The 19,430-nt window shown below is 43.5% G+C and overlaps 1 protein-coding gene across 2 annotated transcripts in view; it reads right to left on the bottom strand.

The window, feature by feature from the left end:
• RNF213 (ring finger protein 213) overlaps window positions 1-19,430 on the bottom strand; it is a 223,487-nt gene that overhangs the window by 35,442 nt on the left and 168,615 nt on the right. For both annotated transcript variants that reach the window (XM_075856189.1, XM_075856188.1), the window contains exons 46-53: window positions 19,127-19,334; window positions 15,437-15,618; window positions 13,737-13,859; window positions 12,704-12,814; window positions 12,343-12,585; window positions 12,178-12,256; window positions 7,051-7,085; window positions 5,858-5,952 (exon numbers count right to left, since the gene is read on the bottom strand). In XM_075856189.1, the coding sequence (XP_075712304.1) occupies window positions 5,858-5,952; window positions 7,051-7,085; window positions 12,178-12,256; window positions 12,343-12,585; window positions 12,704-12,814; window positions 13,737-13,859; window positions 15,437-15,618; window positions 19,127-19,334 (1,076 nt within the window). The remainder of the gene's footprint in view (window positions 1-5,857; window positions 5,953-7,050; window positions 7,086-12,177; window positions 12,257-12,342; window positions 12,586-12,703; window positions 12,815-13,736; window positions 13,860-15,436; window positions 15,619-19,126; window positions 19,335-19,430) is intronic.

Below are 19,430 nucleotides of genomic sequence, written 5' to 3' on the forward strand. Positions count from 1 at the left end.
TTAGACGAACTGTCCAAAGTTCTTTCATCCATACCCAATGGTAAAAGTCCTGGACCTGATGGCTTCCCCATTAGCTACTATAAAAAGTTTAAACAGGTATTGTTACCCAAATTCCTTAATGTATGCAATAGCCTTTTGGAGGGCTCTACGCTACCGCCACAGGCTTTGGAAGCGCATATTACCCTGATACATAAAGAGGGTAAGGATAGTGCTGAATGTGGAAGCTATCGACCCATCTCCCTCCTTAACACGGATCTCAAGTGGTGGGCAAAACTTCTGGCCAACAGACTCAATCCTCTCCTCTCCCGCTTAATCAACCCCGAACAAGTGGGGTTTGTGCCCGAGAGAGAAGGCAAGCATAACACCACCAGACTTCTTAACATAATTCATCATGCTACACAGAAGGGGATCCCTTTAGTCTTACTAGGGACCGATGCCGAGAAGGCTTTTGATAGGGTCAGGTGGTCCTTCATGTTTGCCACTCTACATAAATTTGGCTTACCTGACAAGTTTATATCTGCGATTTTCTCTCTATATACTACGCCCAAGGCTAACTTACGCTTGAATGGCACAATTTCACCCTCCTTTAGCATAAATAACGGAACAAGGCAGGGCTGCCCCCTTTCCCCAGCCTTATTCATCCTCACCTTAGAAACACTCATTCAAAAACTCATACAGACTACTGATATCTCAGGCATACAACTGGGGAACCACATCCACAAGACAGCTGCTTTTGCAGATGACCTCCTGCTGCTGGTCACTAACCCTAAACAAGCATTCCCCTTAATACTGCAAGCCTTTAACTCCTTCGGTTATGTTTCAAACTTCAAAATAAATTATTCCAAGTCAGAAGTCCTCAATGTTTCAGCGCCACTGGCGGATATATGTGAGGTACAAAAGCTAGCCCCGTTCCAATGGCCGCAACATAGCATCAAATATCTGGGCGTTAAGCTCACTAAAAAATCCTCCCAACTCTATGCCGCAAATTTCGTCCCCTTGCTAAATAAGATTAAAACCCAGCTACATTCCCTGCGGATCCCCTTCCTATCTTGGGTGGGCAGGAAAAACTACCTGAAGACTTACATTCTTCCCCAAATCCTATACGTGCTTCAAGCCATGCCCATTCACCTACCTAATACTTTCTTCAGTTCCATCAAGTCTCTATTCTCCAAATTTCTCTGGAATTCTAAAAAGCCACGACTAGCACATAGACACCTGATTCTCAAATCCAGCTCCGGGGGTATGGGCCTTCCGGACATTCTCACCTATTATAAAGCCGTACACCTGGGTAGGTGGGTTTCCTTGAACAGGACCAGAGACATGTCTCCAGTCCTAGCTGCGGAAAGAGCTCTTCTTTCTCCGGGTCTACAAGCTCGACTCTGGTGCCCTTTTTTAAAAACGGGACTTACAAACTCCATAAGTCCCACAATTAAAGGCACCGTTTTAGTATCCCAGAAATTTTTCTGCGACTGCACTCCGGTGAAAAAAACACTACCACTTACACCGCTCCACCTACTCCCGATACTCACTAATTGCACAGCTGTCCCTGATACCTACTGGTCCTCTTTAAAATACAATACTGTAGTCGATATTTTTGGTGAGGGGCAAGTTCCCACCTTACAATCCCTTTTGCCTGCAGATACTCATCCACCCATCCCCTTCTTACACTCCTTAGGTTTCAAAGAAACAAGCAACCTCTTCCTGAAGATGTTTCCGGGTATCTCAGAGCCCTCCTGGTTGGAGACATATTTGCTGCTACCTGCTCTTCCTAAGGGCCTAGTCTCTAAAATATACTCTGGCTTGGTTTTAGATGGCTCTCCTGCCAAACCCAGCTTTCTTCTGGCCTGGGAGAAGGAACTGGAAGTTATCTTCAGCAGGGAAGATACGTCTTTTATTCTAAAGCACGTATTTGGCTTCTCTAGATGCGTTAAAATTCAGGAGAACTCCTTTAAAACCACAACCAGGTGGTACAGAACTCCGGATTTTTTGTACAAAATCAATCTGATTCCAACCAACCTGTGTTGGAGGTGCAATGTGGGCGTGGGTAGCATATCGCATATTTGGTGGGACTGCCCCTCGATCAAGCCCTTCTGGGATAAAGTGTCTGACACAATCCAGAAAGTAACGAAACAAGCGCTCCCCCTCGGGGCTCCTCTAGTCCTCCTATGGGCTCCATCTCAAAACTTCCGCCCGAAGCGTAATGATCTGATAACTCAAATGATTACAGTGGCTAAGCTACTGATTCCACTCCACTGGAAATCTTCCGCACCCCCGACTTTCCGTGAGTGGTTAGATAAGATGGACTCTGTTGGCAGGATGGAGGAGCTCTTGAGCTGGGAACTCAGAAAGCATGAAGACTATCTGAAGGTGTGGTCTCCGTGGCTGACTTTTCGGGCCTCTCGTCCCCTCCCAAACTGAGCTTTCCCTAGCCCCTTAGGATCTATGGGAGGTGGCTAGTGTAGTTGCTCTTAAGATTGTACAGACCTCCTCCACATGGGGAGACCGTAACAATACCCCTTCCCTCTCAGACCTGGCAAGACATTGGTTTTCTCTCTCTGTATCTCTTTCGTATCTCATTTTCCCTCACGCTCTGTCATGGGTACCCAGTTTATTGTTACTAACGTTACTACTTTATTGTTTATTGTTTCTCTTCCTGCATGATCATTATTGAACAGAACTTCGGCCTGCGTGCCGTGAGATTTATCTGCGATTTCCCGTGACCTATGTGCGGATGTTTTTCTTTTATACTGTTCATCTTGTTGTATATTTTCAATAAAACAAAGATTTGATAAAAAAAAAAAAAAAGGCAACATGTCGATGGCGGTCCAAAAAACTAGGTTCCTCCCTTTCGGGTCACTGATAGGTTTCCATGATCGCAGACCTAATCTAGCGAGCAATGGTAGCTTGGGAGATTATGGACCCGTGCAAAGGACCTGCAGGAATCACAAAAAGGGTAACTGACCAACAGAAGGACTCAGCAGCAGTAAGGAGAAAATATTCACAGTGCTAACAACATCGCTCCCAAGAATGAGAGGGAACGGAACAAAAGGTAGGAAGAAGTTTGTCTATATTGATGTGAATACCCCCTTTAGGAGGAAGGAACAAGCCACAACATCACATTGTCCTTACGGATTGTGGAAGGTAGGTTAGAGAATAGGGCTGCCAGCTAGCTCCTAGACCCTCCTGATGGAGGTAATGACCATGAGAAAAGAGAACTTTCAGAAAAGAACCCTAAGAGATAAGGGTTCAAAGGAGAAGACATAGAGAGCATCCAGGATGAAATTAAGATTCCAGTGGGATGGTGGAAGAGATTCATAATAAGCTACACTATGCAAGATGGTTGTAACCTGACAGTGAAAAGCTAGATTACGCTGGAGGAAGATGGACAGGGTGGAAGCCTGAACATTTAGGGATACCAACCAGAGGCCTTGCTCTAAACAAGATTGGAGGAAGAAAGAATCCTGGGAGTGAAATACACAAGAGTGTGTGAGCTGCGATCTTAACACTAGGGCTATGGTACACCTTAGTCAATAGGAGTTTTTTGAGCCGTCAGAAAATGTAGTTTGGATAACCGATTCTGAGAGACCTCAAAGTCTCCAACCCCGGCTTCAGCAGGCAGGCCATTAAAAGCTGCTGAGGTAAAAATGGGGTGGAATAGTGGACCTTGGGAAAGGAAGGCGCACCGCTGGGGAGTCAGCCATGGATTGTCCGCAAGAAGATTAAGATCGGCATTCCGGACCCTGCGAGGCCAGAGTATGAGGCAGGAGTGGAAAAGGAGGAAAACTATAGAGAACTCAAACCCGTCCACAGAGTGACGAGAGCGTCCACTGAAAGCGCGAGTGGATCTCAAACTCCGGACACAAAGGCTGGAATCTTGTGGTTCAGACGGGATACGGAAAGGTCCACGTTTGGAGATCTTCGCTTTGGTAAATCCGATTCCCCCGGGTCCAAACTCTTTTTATGGAGAAAACTTGCACCCCAATTGTCCACATCTGGCAACTGGACCACTGATGGAACGTGCTCTTCGGCCCAATGCAGTATCTGGGAGAACTCCCACATTGCCACATGGCTTCGAGTGCCCCCCTGGTGGTTCAGATAGGTAATTACCACTGAATTGTCAGACTGAATCTTGACCGGATAGCCATGAAGGAGTGGGGTCTAATAAAAGAGTGGAAGGAGATGACCCTCATCTCCAGGAGATTGACAACCTCCTTTAACCACAGGCCATAAGCCGTGCAAGGACCTAACCCTGCTCCCTGACTTTTGAGGCTGGCATCCATAGAGATGAGCAGCCACTTGAGGGGCATGAATGACCATCCCTGAAGAATGGTGAGAGCCAATTCCAGACAAAGCAGATCCGTGCAGACCCGCATAGGCAGTAGAATCTTTTTATCAAAGGAAAGCAAATGGAGTTGTTCCATTCGGAAAGGATCGACAAGTAAAAAGGGTGAATATGGAGTATGGAAATGGGCAAAAAGGGATGGCCTCCAATGCAGAGACCAACCTGCCCAAATCCCTCATGCAGAAGCAGACAGAGAAGTGAATATTCCTGCGAAGAGATTTGATGGTCATGACCTTGTCCACCGAAAAAAAGACCCTGAATGTCTTGTTCTTGAATATTATCTCCAGGAATTTTAATGTTCTGGAATGGAGATAGAGAGCACTTCTGTTGGTTAACATTTTAAATGAATGTCTTCAAGGTGTCCAGCAAGATCCTGAGGTTGGAAAGGTTGTCTTGTCTGGAGAAAGCTTTTACCAAGTGTTTGTCCTATAGAGGGCAAATATTCAGGCTGAAGTGGACTTTAGAGGCCATGGGATGAGTCTGCCAGGAAGGCTTTGGTTTGAAAGATGGTCCAGCTTCTTGCCCAGGGTGTATTTGAAGGATGGAAGGGGGAGGAGGAAACCTCCAGCTCACCAGCTCGGCGTCCTCCACTCAGATATCGCCCGGATCTCCGTGACGGCACACGGCAGACAACATGGAATAAGTAAAGGTAAAATGTAGGGGGGCTGGGTGACCTGCGGATTAGGAATAAACAGTGCAGTTGCCTGCCTGGTTTTCTGGCACCTTCAGGGAACTATGACTAGTGTGGCGGCCCAGCACTGACAAACCTGAATAAAGGTGAGAGGGAGAACCGGAGTCTGACCCGTTTCCATCACCGCCTGTAGAGAAAAAAAATAATAATTTAAAACTACCCTCCGGTCCCGGGACAACATTTTAAATATGATGGTGTAGATTGAGTAATATTACCTAGTGCCCTCCAGGTGCCCCCGTGTGCAGTGAATCCACCGGTTTAGGGTCCCCTCTGTGCGGTCCTAAAATGGCTATATCGCTTCTTAGACTTATAGTCTGAGACACTTCCACGGTTCTCGGATTGACCAGAGCTGCTCACGTGAGCAGTTCCGTCCAGTCAGTGAAAAGAGGGAGTGTTTTAGACTCTGTGTGTGAAGTGCGATCAAAATCCTGAGGGAACACAGAGGATACCGTAAAACGGCGGATCCACTGCATAGTGGGGCAATTGGAGGGCACCAGGTAATATTACTCCATATACACAATCACATTTATAATTTTGTGCCGAGACCGGAGGGTCGCTTTAAACTAAAATAAAAAAAGTAGCCGACCTGCTAAGCAAGTCATGTATGCCTCCTATGGACACTAGTCTAAAACTGTGGGAGGACTATAGAAAGCATGGGAGGAGCCAACACTATATGTTATTCTAGTGTCAAGCCTTCTAGTGGCAGGGCCATATACCCATGGTCCTGTGTCTCCAAATGAAATTAACGAGAAATCAGGGTTTGTAAATCATTTAGGTTTTCATGTGTATAATGCTAATCCCCAAAAAGTGAAATAGAACCATACTGAATTTTCTGAAATCCTTGTTGGGGTCTATGATCTTGCCCGCCAACATCAGCTCCGCAGTCTAAACATCGACTCATTTGCATTGGCTGACCACACTGAAAAAAATTGAAAGCACATGTGAAAATATTCGAAATCTGAACAATTGAATAAGTAAACCTGTATTTAAAGTTTACCTATACTTTCAAAAAACTTTTGACATGTTATAGTGATATGTGAGAAGTTTTAAACGGTGGGTGTCCGAGCAATGAGACACACACTGATCGCTAAAACTAAGTGGCAGAAGTGCTCAGGCGAGCGCTGTGCCGCTTAGTTTCTGCTTGGCTTTCCTTGGAAAGCCGAGCGAACAGTGTATGGACTCGTAGACTTTCTATTGAGCACGTACACTGCTCGCTCGGTTTTCTGAGGAAAGCCGAGCAGAAACTGAGCAGCAGAGCCACTTCATTATAGCGATCAGTGGGGGTCTCAGTGCTCGAACCCCCACAGTTCAAAACCTCTGACATGTCAAAACTTTTTTGAAAGTATAGGTGCACTTTAAAGAGGACTAAAAACTTGCGTTTCTCTTAAAATAACAATTCAGGAACAAGTTCCCTTAGGGTATGTTCACACAGAGTTTTTTGCAGGCAGAAAATTCTGCCTGGAAAAATCAGCTCTGCTTTTTTTAAGTGGTTTTGCACTACAAGCGTTTCTTGAGGCATTTTTTGCCACGATTTTTGTCGCTTTTTTGCTGCTTTTGTTTTTTAGCCTTTTTTTTTAGCTATCTCTTCAACAGAAAGATGTGAACAGGGCCTTGAGCGCTGTATTGTGATGTTCCTCTGTTATGCCTACTCAAAATGTATAACTAAATTGACAACTGTGTGTTACCATGCTCCACCAGTATGTAAAAAAATGTAACATGCTCTACCAGTATGTACAGATTTATTTTCCCCCGTAATCATTGCTTCTAGGAAAAAATATCCAAACAGACTGAACCGGCAGAAGCATGTATGGCAGCAGAAGGAGCAATCCTATTCTATATTAAAATGCATTGGTGTTTTAGACCGGTAGCAAAAAAGTGATCTGATTCAGATAAGAAAAAAACTGAGCCTGATCTCTATCGAAAGAAACTCTAAATTTTGTAGCACTGTAATTTCTGTTACTGTATATTTAAAATTAACAATATCCCCTTTAAAAATTTGATTTAAAATAAATCTTACCTCCCCAACAGTACAATAGTGACCATTAGTACAACCTATTGGAAATAGAAGATATAATTATAGGTTAATATTTCTCACATTTAAAAATATTAAGGATTAGAGCATTAAAATAACTCTATACACTTATAGTCCTTAACCATTTCATGACCAAGGGTCATTGATGCCCCCGTGTCCAAGTCAAATTTTCCATTTTTGATATGCACTTCTTTAAACGATAATATCTTTGCAACCGCTTTGAATATAACAACTATTTTTACTTTGTTTTTTTTACAAGATTTAGGAGGCTTTCATTTTCTACACTAGTTTAATTAATTCCATGTTTTTAATTTTTCTTATAAGCAGACAAATCACTAAAAATCGATATAAAAAAAACACTTTTTGTTTTTATATATATATATATATATATATATATATATATATATATATATACATATATATATACACACACACACACACACACACACACACACACACACACACTGTAACAAGCGGAGAGTGAAGAGGGCTATAAGGCTATATTCACACGACGTGGAAAAAAAGGGCAGTTAACAACGCATAAACGGTCAGCTTTTCATGACTGTTTTGCATCAATGTGTATCAAAATTTGAGTCCATTTCCCGGACGTCGACCCATTTGTCATCCGTTTTTCATGGACGTTAAAAAAATGCATTCATTTAATTCTATAGTTTTTTTTTTGTCCCAGCCACCTGAAAACACCATAGTGCCCATGTAGATAGTGACGCAATACCACTGTAGATAGTACCACATTGCCCACTGTAGATAGTGCCAGTGCCCACATAGATAGTGCCAATGCCCACATAGTGCCACAATTCGCACTGTAGATAGTGCCCCACACAGTGCCTATGTAGATAGCGCAACAATGTCCCCTGTAGTTAGTGCCCATATAATGCCATATTGCCCATGTAGATAGTACCACAAACCCTGTACATAGCACCACCCTGTAGATAGCACCAAACCCCCTGTAGATAGCACTATCCTCCCTGCAGATAGCGTCACCACCCTGCAGATAGTATCACCCACCTGCAGATAGCGCCACCCCCCTGCCGATAGCACCACCCCCACTGTAGATAGCAGCACCCCCCCCCAAAATGGCACCCCCTTCCTGTAAATAGCACCACTGTAGTGCCCTGTAGGAGCAGAATCCCTTTGGTCAGATGGATTCCGCTCCTAGAGGGAGCCCCTGATGTCTCTGTCCATATATGGACAGTGACGTCAGGGGTTAACTCTAAAAGTGGAATCCCCGGCCTGGCAGCGCTGTGGCCGGAGATTCCGCTCCAGGAGTAGCCCCTGACGTCACTGTCCATATATGGATAGTGCCACCACGGGCTTCTCCAGTAGCGGAATCCCTGGTCAGTTTCGGCTGGGGATTCCGTTTCCCGACACAGAGCGATCTGACACGGGGATTCCACTCCTAGAGGGAGCCGCTGACGTAACTGTCCATCTATGGATAGTGATGCCAGGGGCTTCTCCGGTAGCAGAATTCCCGGTCAGTGTGTCGGCCGGGGATTCCGTTCTCCGGCACAGAGCGATCTGACACGGGGATTCCGCTCCTAGAGAGCCGCTGACATCACGGTCCATATATGGATAGTGACGCCAGGGGCTTCTCGAGTAGAAGGAAGCGAAACGCGCGTCGGGGTGTTTCCTTGGATCGGAGACTGTCCTCCATCAGCATGTCCATCATAGGTAAACCACCTAGATATTGATATCCTTTGCTATTGTGTTATTGTCATTATGCAATGATCCTATAGTGCAACCTGAGAGACCATATTCTAGATACTTGGTCTCCTGCGTAAACATTTAACTTTATTATTGGTCCTTTTTCAATGTACTAATAACTTTATTATATTATGGTGGAGTTTCTTGTCCGAGGTTGTTTTTTATTATATGTTTTTTAACTATTGTATGTAATTGTGGGAGTGGGGGTCATTCCCATAACGGGACAATAAATATTTTTTTAAATTTAGAAATACTCGTGTTATTTCTGTTTAGACATTCTTTGGTCTTTTTTAATATATTTATGTCTTGACTATTTATTGGAAGCTTTGAATACATTTTGGTGGATAAACATCAATAGCTGATGGTTCACGGCCCGACTCCTGGGACCCCCGCTAATCAGCTGTTTTGAAGGGGCCGCAGCGCTGGTACGAGCACTGCTTCCCCTTAATTTCTTCTTGCTCACTGTGAATAGTCGACACACATTTAGCGGCGATTCACAGGTATTGCAGCCAAGGCTGGCCTTAGGGGTGTGCGCTGGCTCCCTTCCCCTGTAGGTTTCAGAAGCGCCCGAGACCGTGCCTCCCGTCGGGACGGCCCCCCCATGGCCTGTGTCGCCGCTAGCAGCCGCTGCTACAGAAGGTAGCGACGCCACTATAGCAGAGCATGGAGGTATCCCTGAAGGAGCGGAATCCCTGTGTGGCTGGGGATTCCGCTCCTGGACAAGCGCTTGATTCCTCTGTCCATATATGGACAGGGATATCAGGGGCAACTCCTGAAGCAGAAACCTGGGCCACAGAGTTGCCGACTCTGTGACCGGGGATTCCACTCCAGGAAAAGCACTTGACGTCACTGTCCATAAATGGACACAGACGACAGGGGCTTCTCCTGGAGTGGAATCCCCGGTCACAGCGTCGGCAATGCTGTGGACGGGGATTCCGCTTCAGGAGTTGCCCCTGATGTCACTGTTCATATATGGACAGAGACATCAAGCGGAGCACTCCAGGAGCGGAATCCCTGGCCACACAGGAAGGGGGAAGCGCTATCTACAAGGGGGCTGTGTGGCACTACCTACCAGGGGGCTGTGTGGCACTACCTACAATGGGGCTGTGTGGCACTACCTACAAGGTGCTATGTGGATCTACAGGGGTCTGTGTGGCACTACCTACAAGGGGGCTGTGTGGCACTACCTACAAGGGGGCTGTGTGGCACTACCTACAAGGGGGCTGTGTGGCACTACCTACAAGGGGGCTGTGTGGCACTACCTACAAAGGGGCTGTGTGGCACTACCTACAAAGGGGCTGTGCGGCACTACCTACAGGGGGAATCTGGGAGTTGCGGGCTGATCGTCATTTTAGTGAGAGTGGCGGGCTGATCGTCATTTTACTGTGAGTGGCGGGCTGATAGTCTTCAAGTGGTTTCCACCTCTGAGCTCTAATTGAAATTCATAGAAGGCAGAAAATACCTGCGGCGCTCGTTTGGTTCTTTTTTGCCTGTGTATTTTGCATTAGCTTCAACAGCTTAAAAAAAGGGGGCTCTTTGGCACTACCTACCAGTGGGCTGTGTGGCACTACCTACCAGGGGGCTGTGTGGCACTACCTACCTGGGGGCTGTGTGGCACTACCTACAAGGTGCTATGTGGCACTATCTACAGGGGTCTGTGTGGCACTACCTACAAGGGGGCTGTGTGGCATTACCTACAAGGGGGCTGTGTGGCACTACCTACAAGGGGGCTGTATGGCACTACCTACAAGGGGGCTGTGTGTCACTACCTACAAGGGGGCTGTGAGGCACTACCTACAAGGGGGCTAACTACCTACAAGGGGGCTGTGTGGCACTATCTACAGGGGGAATCTGTGAGTTGCGGGCTGATGGTCATTTTAGTGAGAGTGGCGGGCTGATGGTCATTTTACTGTGAATGGGGGGGGGGGGGTTTGATGGTCATTTTACTGTGAGTGGCGGGCTGATAGTCTTCAAGTGGTTTCCACCTCTGAGCTCTAATTGAAATTAATAGAAGGCAGAAAATACCTGCTTCGCTCGTTTGTTTGTTTTTTGCCTGTGTATTTTGCATTAGCTTCAATGGCTTAAAAAAAAACCACAAAAAAAATAAAAACAAAACATCAAACAACGCTGTCAATTCAAAATCTGCTTCAAAATTTCTGAAGGATTTTTTTTCCTTGCTGACTGGCACTGTCTACATGGGGGAGGTGGGGGATTATGGCACTGTCTACAGGGAGGCTGTATGGCACAATCTACAGGGGGGCACTGTGGCAGCCACTTGAGGGGGCATTATACTGCGTGGGGGCTACTAAGTGGACATTATACTGTGTATGGGTACTACAGGGGGCAATATACTGTGTGTGGCACTTAGGGGGCATAATACTGTGTGGGCACAATTAGAGGACAAAATACGGTGTCCTTGAAGGGGTTATAATATATTATTAAATATTATTATTATACTGTATGGGGGGCACAATATAGGGCATTATACTGTGGGGGGCATTACACTTTTTTCATGAGGCATTTTTTTTTATGATGGGGTTGGAGCGCCGAAAGATAATTTTGCACAGGGCGCCATCTATCCTAAGGCCGGCCCTGATTGCAGCATTTTCTCCCCTTCACTTCAAGGGGAGAATGCTGCAATACCTGTGAATCGCAGCTAAATGCGTGTCAACGACTCACAGTGAGCAAGAAGAGACGAAGGGGAAGAAGCGCTCATACGAGCACTGCGGCCCCTCCAAAACAGCTGATCGGCGGGGATCCCGGGAGTTGGACCGAGACCCATCAGCTATTGATGGCCTATCCTGAGGATAGGCCATCAATTTTTAGTGGCTGAAAAACCCCTTTAATCTCCTCTCACCTACAGCTGACAAACTCCTATCAGTGTCCCTCCTCCTCTGCACCATGCTAAAATCTCACATATACTCAGAAGCTGTAGTGCCCTGGCTTTGCAGTAAAAGAAAGCAGCAGATGGAGTTAGAAGCTTTAATTCCACACTAAAACTGCTGCTAGACCGGCTTTATCATTGCAAAACCAGTGAGACTACGGCTTGGACTGAGCATGTGCGAGATTTCAGCATGGTGCAGGACAGGAGGGACACTGATCGGAAATTGTCAGCTCTAGGTGAGAGGAGATTAAGATTACATCATGCATATACTTGGTCTCATAAAATGCTCATTTTAATATCAGGCAGCAAAACTTTAGAAAAGGATCATACAGCCATTCTAGCATGGATTTTTAAAGTACATCAGATCTAAGAGATCTATTTAAAAAGTATGCAATTTATATATTGTGAAATCTGGTGCCAGATCCCCTTTAAACATTGCGAGGAAGGTTCATATTATTATTATATATCAAGTATTTCTGAAATGCTACCAAATAAATTTTACTTACGGTACCACTGCAGCTGTTCAGGCATGGCACTTTTAGCGTAGACCATCAAGTCTTCTGGCATTGTTGGCAAATAAGAATTCTAGAAATTATGAAATATATAAGTATATCTTTTACGAATATCACTAACCAAAAGAATGTCAAAAACAATCTCCAGTAATTTAATACCTGCATTGTGGTTGGCAAAAAAGACAAATTTCTTAGTGGTGACAAAAGGCGATTATTCCCATTCAGAAGTACAGCAGCCATATGTATGGCCAGTCCAAAAACAGTGACTTGTGAGCTTCTAATGCCAGGAACAACATGTAGTATCGGTCGGCTGTTGTTAAGCAATGTCTCCACAAAGGGATTAGTTGCGCCTTCTTGGAGGACCTTGATGTTCTTGATACATTTCTTTATGGCTTTATGTCCCTAATTTGAACACATTAGTGAATATACTGAACAGATAACTTCAATATCAGACATCCATAGATATATACATATATAGCAACTATTTCATTAAGTTTAGTACCATTAGGTAAACACTTACAGCCACTTTCTCATGATCTGAATTATTTCGGACTCCAAAATACAAGGTTATTTCACGGAATACAGCAAGTAGTATGTAGACAGCCAGTTCCTGGTTGGGGTTTTTACACTCCTTAGGAAAGAAGAATAACATCACTTTCTGGCAATGCTACTGTCCTAGATTATTGAAAGTTAACTAAAGACCAAGAGGTTTACACATAAATCATAAAGATAAAATCCATTGTTAATCTATCAACATGATGGCCCTCGTTTTACTAAAAGCCATCCTAATCTGTTGCACTTCCATAAAGTAACGTGGCGACTGGCTTTATAAATCCCTGATCTGCCTTATTAATTTATCCCTATAATTCTTACTGTATTTAAATGCTATGGGCACCGTTTGGGGTCTTTATTGAATGTTTTTATTGGAAAGCATTTATTAAGTGGTAAAAACAAGATTTGTAATTGACATTTATTTAAAAAAATCCATGTTTAACTTCTGCAGCTTCTGTGTATCACAGTACATAGAAGCTGCAGAAAGACGTTCTGAACCAAATTCGTCAGTGTGCAGCACAAATGGCTCATCTGACAGCGGCTCCTGAGTAGATCCAAATTGACTTGAACTGAGCTTAGAAAGTCTCTTGTTTGCCTGATGTATTTACGGAGTGCTAGGTAGTTTGTTTCTGTCCGGGACAGAGATGGCGACGTTTCGATTTACTCATTGGTAGTGTGTTGCTTATTTATTTGTGTATGCGCAGCACCTATTTTATATTATTAAAATTGCCACGTGTAAGTGCAGCTTGAGGCTCTTATTGCATCTGCATCATGGTTTCTGTTTATACGACGGAAACAAAAACACAATGGCAGATCCGTCACACGACACCACCAGCGCCCGACGGACCCCTTTGACTCACAATGTTATATTTACGTTACTTCAGCAGTTAAAAAAATAAGAACAAAAGGTGTTTTTTAGAACAAGTCATTACTTATTTGATAAATAGTTAACAATTTATTCATGTATAAGTAACCAGTCACAAGATGTAAATATTGGCTACCTCTATGGCTTTTACAATCCATTCTTCCTTGCCCTCTATCAGCGCTCTCCCAATACCGTCTCTGAGAACTTTGTATGTGTTGCCACACACCAGGAACTGATCAATTTGACTTGTTTGAGCGCCCTGCAACAAAAACATCAGAATAGGTGTTTTATTTTTGTTAGCATTTGTATTATAGTTAGTATCTATGAAGTTTCTACATTATAAATAAATTATCAGTGTAATGCTCGGGGTCAGGTTATAGGGAGGGCACACGGGGCATTAGCCCAAGAGTCTTCACCAACTTGAGGACCTCGGTGGGACCCGGAAATGGGGTAGCAAGAAAAGCTCATCATATGTCAAACTCTTCCTGGTCCCAGCAAACAAATCCCAGATTATTTACATATGAAAGAGGAAAACTCGATGGTGTAATTGAAGAGGTTGTTATAGAGAATTGATCCCACCTTGTATTCCAGTATGTCAATGGCAGTATAATTGATTAAGATAGAGTAATAAAGTGACAGGCTCCCTTTAAAGGGAATTTCGAGCCAAATAGTATTTTTTAAATTATCTGAATATGGGTTAAAGGAACAACACATAACAGGTTTACTATTGAAGCTGTGCCAGAATTCTGTTGTATTTTGCGCCAAAATGTGATCTTCGTGCCACACTAGACACTTTTCAAAAAGTATCTACTAAGGGGGGTGCCTTAAAATTCACAAAAAAATCTGGCACAATATTCTGTTGCAAAAAAAGCCAAATGAACAATTGCATAACAAGTAAAGCAAGATACGTTAAATTTCGCATACGGCAGGCGCCACTTTGATGAAATTTGCGCATCCTCTGCCTTGTCTAAGTTTACGCTGTTGAAATATTAGACAGCATTAGTAAATCTGCCCCAATGAACTTACCTTTCAAATCTTCCTTTCCCTGGCCCCCACTGATCTCTGTTTTTGCGACTGCAGCAATGACGTGTCATTTTAACATGGTGCAGCGGTGACATCAGCAATATACACATGTGATTGCTGCAAAGAGCGTCAGGGGTATCAGCGTCAGGGGTATTCCGTACGAGAATAGCGTGGGATTCAAAAGGTAGGCACATTTTTTTTTCGTAATTTTAACCCATATTTAGTTAATGTAAAAAAAGTCTTGAAAGCATAAATGCATACTGTATGTCCAAGAGAGAAGGGAGGAGGAAGAATCAGAGATCACAGCATTTGTTTGAAATCAGTTACTATTAAGACACATAGATCTGCATTATGGCTGTAAATACAAAACTGTAGGCCATTTTTAATTAGGACTATTTGCAAAGTTGATTAATTTTTTTTCTTTTTAGATACTTTAGAATGATAAAATAAAATTAGTTACAAAGGTGGAGATATTCTTTAAGTGAAGGGCTATTATTGCCAAAGGAGAACAGTGATTAAAGGCCCATTCACACAGACGAAGCTCGTTCCCCATTATTGGCCCATGTAAACAGGGAAGTAGTCAGCCGACAAACGAGCAAACTCTGGTTAGTTGGCTGATTACATTGTTTATGCAGCCTATAAAAATTATTGTCGGCAGCACATCTCCCCATGTAAACGGGATGTGCAGCCTACACTAATGCAAAAAGATGGGGACCTCATACAGTAAAGCATCGACCCGTGTAAAAGGGCCTGTCAACAAGCACTGATCGACTTGTTATATTCTCGATCAATGAGACAGACAGACAAATTTACCTTATTCTGTAGCATTACTTTAGGAAAAAGCCATGAAAATTGAGGATCTTTAAAATGCCTTTGGACAGTGTCTATACCATTCAAATTTGCCAGCTTTCGAACTAAATAAACTCTATACCAGTCATTGCCAGATGATGAGCATAAGTTCTTCACACATTGTAAGTAATTCTCAATGGTAACTCCTGATGGAAACAAGAATCAACATCCAGGAGATTGTAATCTGTACAACAATCTATGACACCACACGTTGGCAGAGATGAAAACAACATAAAACAGACAAATAAATCACCAACTCTGCATGAAGAAACAAAGTTGTTTGCAGGGATCGAATTATAACAAATGTACAAGATACCTAATAGAAATCTTTTAATATTCAAGAAGCATTTATATTTGCAGCTATATTTGTTTGAACTGGTAAAGGGATTTTTTTTATTTTAGTAAAGCTTACTCGTGTAATGAAAAGTTATGCAACTTTCTAATATACCTTTTGTTTTATTTTAAAAACCTCCTGCAGCCCCTTCTACCGGTCAGGGATCACTCCGAGCCGCAAACAACCTGATCAGATATCTCCAACAAATGGAATGACCTGCTGGGAGATTCCTCCAAGATGGCGGCCACAAGAGACACTGATGCTGCACTTGTGTGCTCCTTTGGGAGTGCGACTGACTCTCCTGCACACCGCGGCTCCCATTCATCTAGAGCTCATGGCCATGGTTCTTCTCAAGATAATCTGACTAGGGTGTCCCCTCTTCCTGGTGACCCTGGGCCCTGCACCTAAGGATCAAAGGCCACTTAGGCGCCACTATGCTTGCTCACATGGAGAGCAGTAGATTGAGCCTAGTGGCCCAGACCATCTTGCTAACCTCCATCCCCCTGCTGCTCCACGGCTTCCCACCTATACCTTTCCTTCAACTAGATGGTCCGTTTTAGAAAATATGTCCAATGATTACCCCCACCCAATCTGACCCCAGATTTTTATACACCAGCGTTACTACATAAACTGAACCCATCTATTTCCAACATGTGTTGGCGCTGTGGTGTCTCAGATAGCTCTTTGCCCCATATCCTGTGGGGGTGCACTCTAATCCAACCTTTCTGGTCTATGGTTTAGGAGATTAGTTGAACAGGCCCAAGCTGTTAAGGGTCTTTTATCACCTCTTTTGTGTATACTTAATTTACCTATGAAATCACTGTTTCGGCATGGCACCAGTTTGCGCCTTCATCTGCTCACTGTGGACAAATGTCTGATAACCCTGTTTTGAGAATTTACAGATAGACCATCCCTGCAGGATTTACTCCACTGTACTTGATGGACATATGTCTTTTTTCAACTGTACTAACTATGTAACTATGTATTGCTGATGTTAAATCAATCGAATTTCCTACTGCAAAATTGCATAATACTTGAGAACTCTGACTCTGGGATAGTTATTTGTGTGCGAATCCTGTTACCCATAGCTACAGAGTCTTCCTTGGTACCCCCCTTGTCCTTTGGTGTTCTCAGTAACATGTCCATTGGTCCTACACCCATCGGTCTCCTATTTTTCTTTTCCTTCCTGTTATAGTACTGGTACGTTTGCAAACTGATACCCCTTTACTTATTATTATTTCGGTCATTGTTGCTCTGATGTGTAGATATTTTCCAGTGTGCTCTGAGCCTATTTAGAAGCCAGAAATGTTAATTATTACATCGCTTATTCTGTACTAGGTCATCGGACTCCTCGATGCTAGTGAATAGGTAGAACATTCACGTTTATATTCCAGAGGCTGAAATCCTGTCCTGACCATGTCCAACTAACACAAGTGTATGGCTTTATACAGAAAGTCAACCAGAATTGTGTTCCTGTGTTAGAAGCACATTTATTCTTTCAATGAAAACAAAATGTTTTACTGCGCTAATGACAACCTTGAAAGGGTATGGAATTGCATAACGTTTTATTATACATTGAATAGGCTTTACTTTTTTTTATAGCCTTACTTATTTAAACCCTTAATTTCCAATTTTGGCATATAAAAGCGAGATGTAGTTTTGCTTAGAAGCCATTTTGGGATACATATAAGTCATCTTTTAATTTATATAAATTTTCATTAAAGAGGCTCTGTCACCAGATTTTGCAGCCCCTATCTGCTATTGCTATTGAAGTGTCATCCACTTCTCTTCACAACGCCCAGCTTCTGGCAGTGCAGCACTGTGACGTCACTCACAGGTCCTGCATCGTGTCGGCACCAGAGGCTACACTTGATTCTGCAGCAGCATCAGCATTTGCAGGTAAGTAGCTACATCGACTTACCTGCAAACGCCGATGCTGCTGCAGAATCATCTGTAGCCTCTGGTGCCGACACGATGCAGGACCTGTGAGTGACGTCACAGTGCTGCACTGCCAGAAGCTGGGCGTTCTGAAGAGAAGTGGATGATACTTCTATACACAACGCCCAGCTAGTAAAAGTAGTAAACACGCCCCGATGTACGCACACAATACACGCCCAGTTGTACTTTTACTTTTCAACACGCCCAGTTGTACTTTTGCAAGCCTCATTTGCATAAATACGAAAATGGTCATAACTTGGCCAAAAATGCTCGTTTTTTAAAAATAAAAACGTTACTGTAATCTACATTGCAGCGCCGATCTGCTGCAATAGCAGATAGGGGTTGCAAAATCTGGTGACAGAGCCTCTTTAAGTAAATGCAGAAAAAAAAGCAATTACACCATTGTTAATTTTTACACCGTTCACCGACCCCCATAAGATAATGTAACAGGTTTTTACCGTTATGAGGATGCCAACTATGCATGTTATTCATTGTTTCTTTACACTTATTAAATAAAGGGACGTTTGTTGTTTGATTGTTTGTATCTCTCTACATCAGTCAAATATGCCAATGCACAATGTTATGTACGTGCCTACCAAAAATATGTCTAACAGATTGCCCACATAGAAAATCAACACTGGCAATTGCCATGTTGAGGTTTAAATAGAACCAGCAAACAGCCCCCTGTTCCATTTAGTGCTGTGATTTAGGGTTAGGCCCCATGCGCACGACCGTGCCTGTAATTACAGTCCATAATTACGGGCACGGCCGGCTGCGGACAGTCATGTAGATTATAAAGTATGGGATCACGGTCTGTAAAATAAATAAAAGAGGATATGTCCTATTTTTTACAGAAGCTTTCTACGGCACGGACACCTTCCCATAAATATTCGGGAAGCTGCCAATCGGCCATAGAAATGAATGGGTCCATAATTACGGACGAAATCTACGGTCGTGTGCATGGGGCCTTAAATAGCTAGGTTTCTACAAGCCTGGCTGTTGGTGCAAATGTGTACCTGTGAATCCCAGCTGCCCTACTGCAGGTAATCATACAGGTACAATTGTTGGGCCCGCTAAATAAATACTACCAAGATTTCCCATAATATCCTCCTCTTTCTTGCGTCTTGTCATGCTCCCCTCCCTCCTCCCAGTTCTCACAAACTCCAGACCAGATAGATCTCTGAGTTAAAGTTAACGGGAATTAAAAAAACAGATGGGCAACTTTTCTCCATCAGACTATTGCAGGCTGACGAAATAGGTATTTCTTTCTAGGTTTGGTTTCCCCTTTAATGGTAAATAAGGCACACTGAAGCTAGAGATTCCTTCCATAATTGAATGTGTCTTTTTATCATGCTTGTAAATGTAACACACTTCCAATTTACCTTTGGGTTTGACAGATAATAGTTCTGCTGCTGTGTTAAGTGCCAGCCGGACTCGTGCCACATCCTGAAGAAATTGCACAGTTTTACTATCGTCCTGTCTTTTTCTGTCACGTGTGTATTGTTCCAGAAAAGATCCTTCACCTTTAAGGTATTTTTCTTTGTCTAATGGAGAACAATGGATTTTTTGCCCTTTCTCAAACAATGAGTCCTGCAACAAAAGTAACAAAATAATAAGTTAACCTTCGACAATTGACCTCATTCACTATGTGACAGTGTAACGTGGGGTTACTGGAGTGGTTCCCCT

Source organism: Rhinoderma darwinii, chromosome 3, assembly GCF_050947455.1.
Source record: "Rhinoderma darwinii isolate aRhiDar2 chromosome 3, aRhiDar2.hap1, whole genome shotgun sequence".
Classification (NCBI taxonomy): domain Eukaryota; kingdom Metazoa; phylum Chordata; class Amphibia; order Anura; family Rhinodermatidae; genus Rhinoderma; species Rhinoderma darwinii.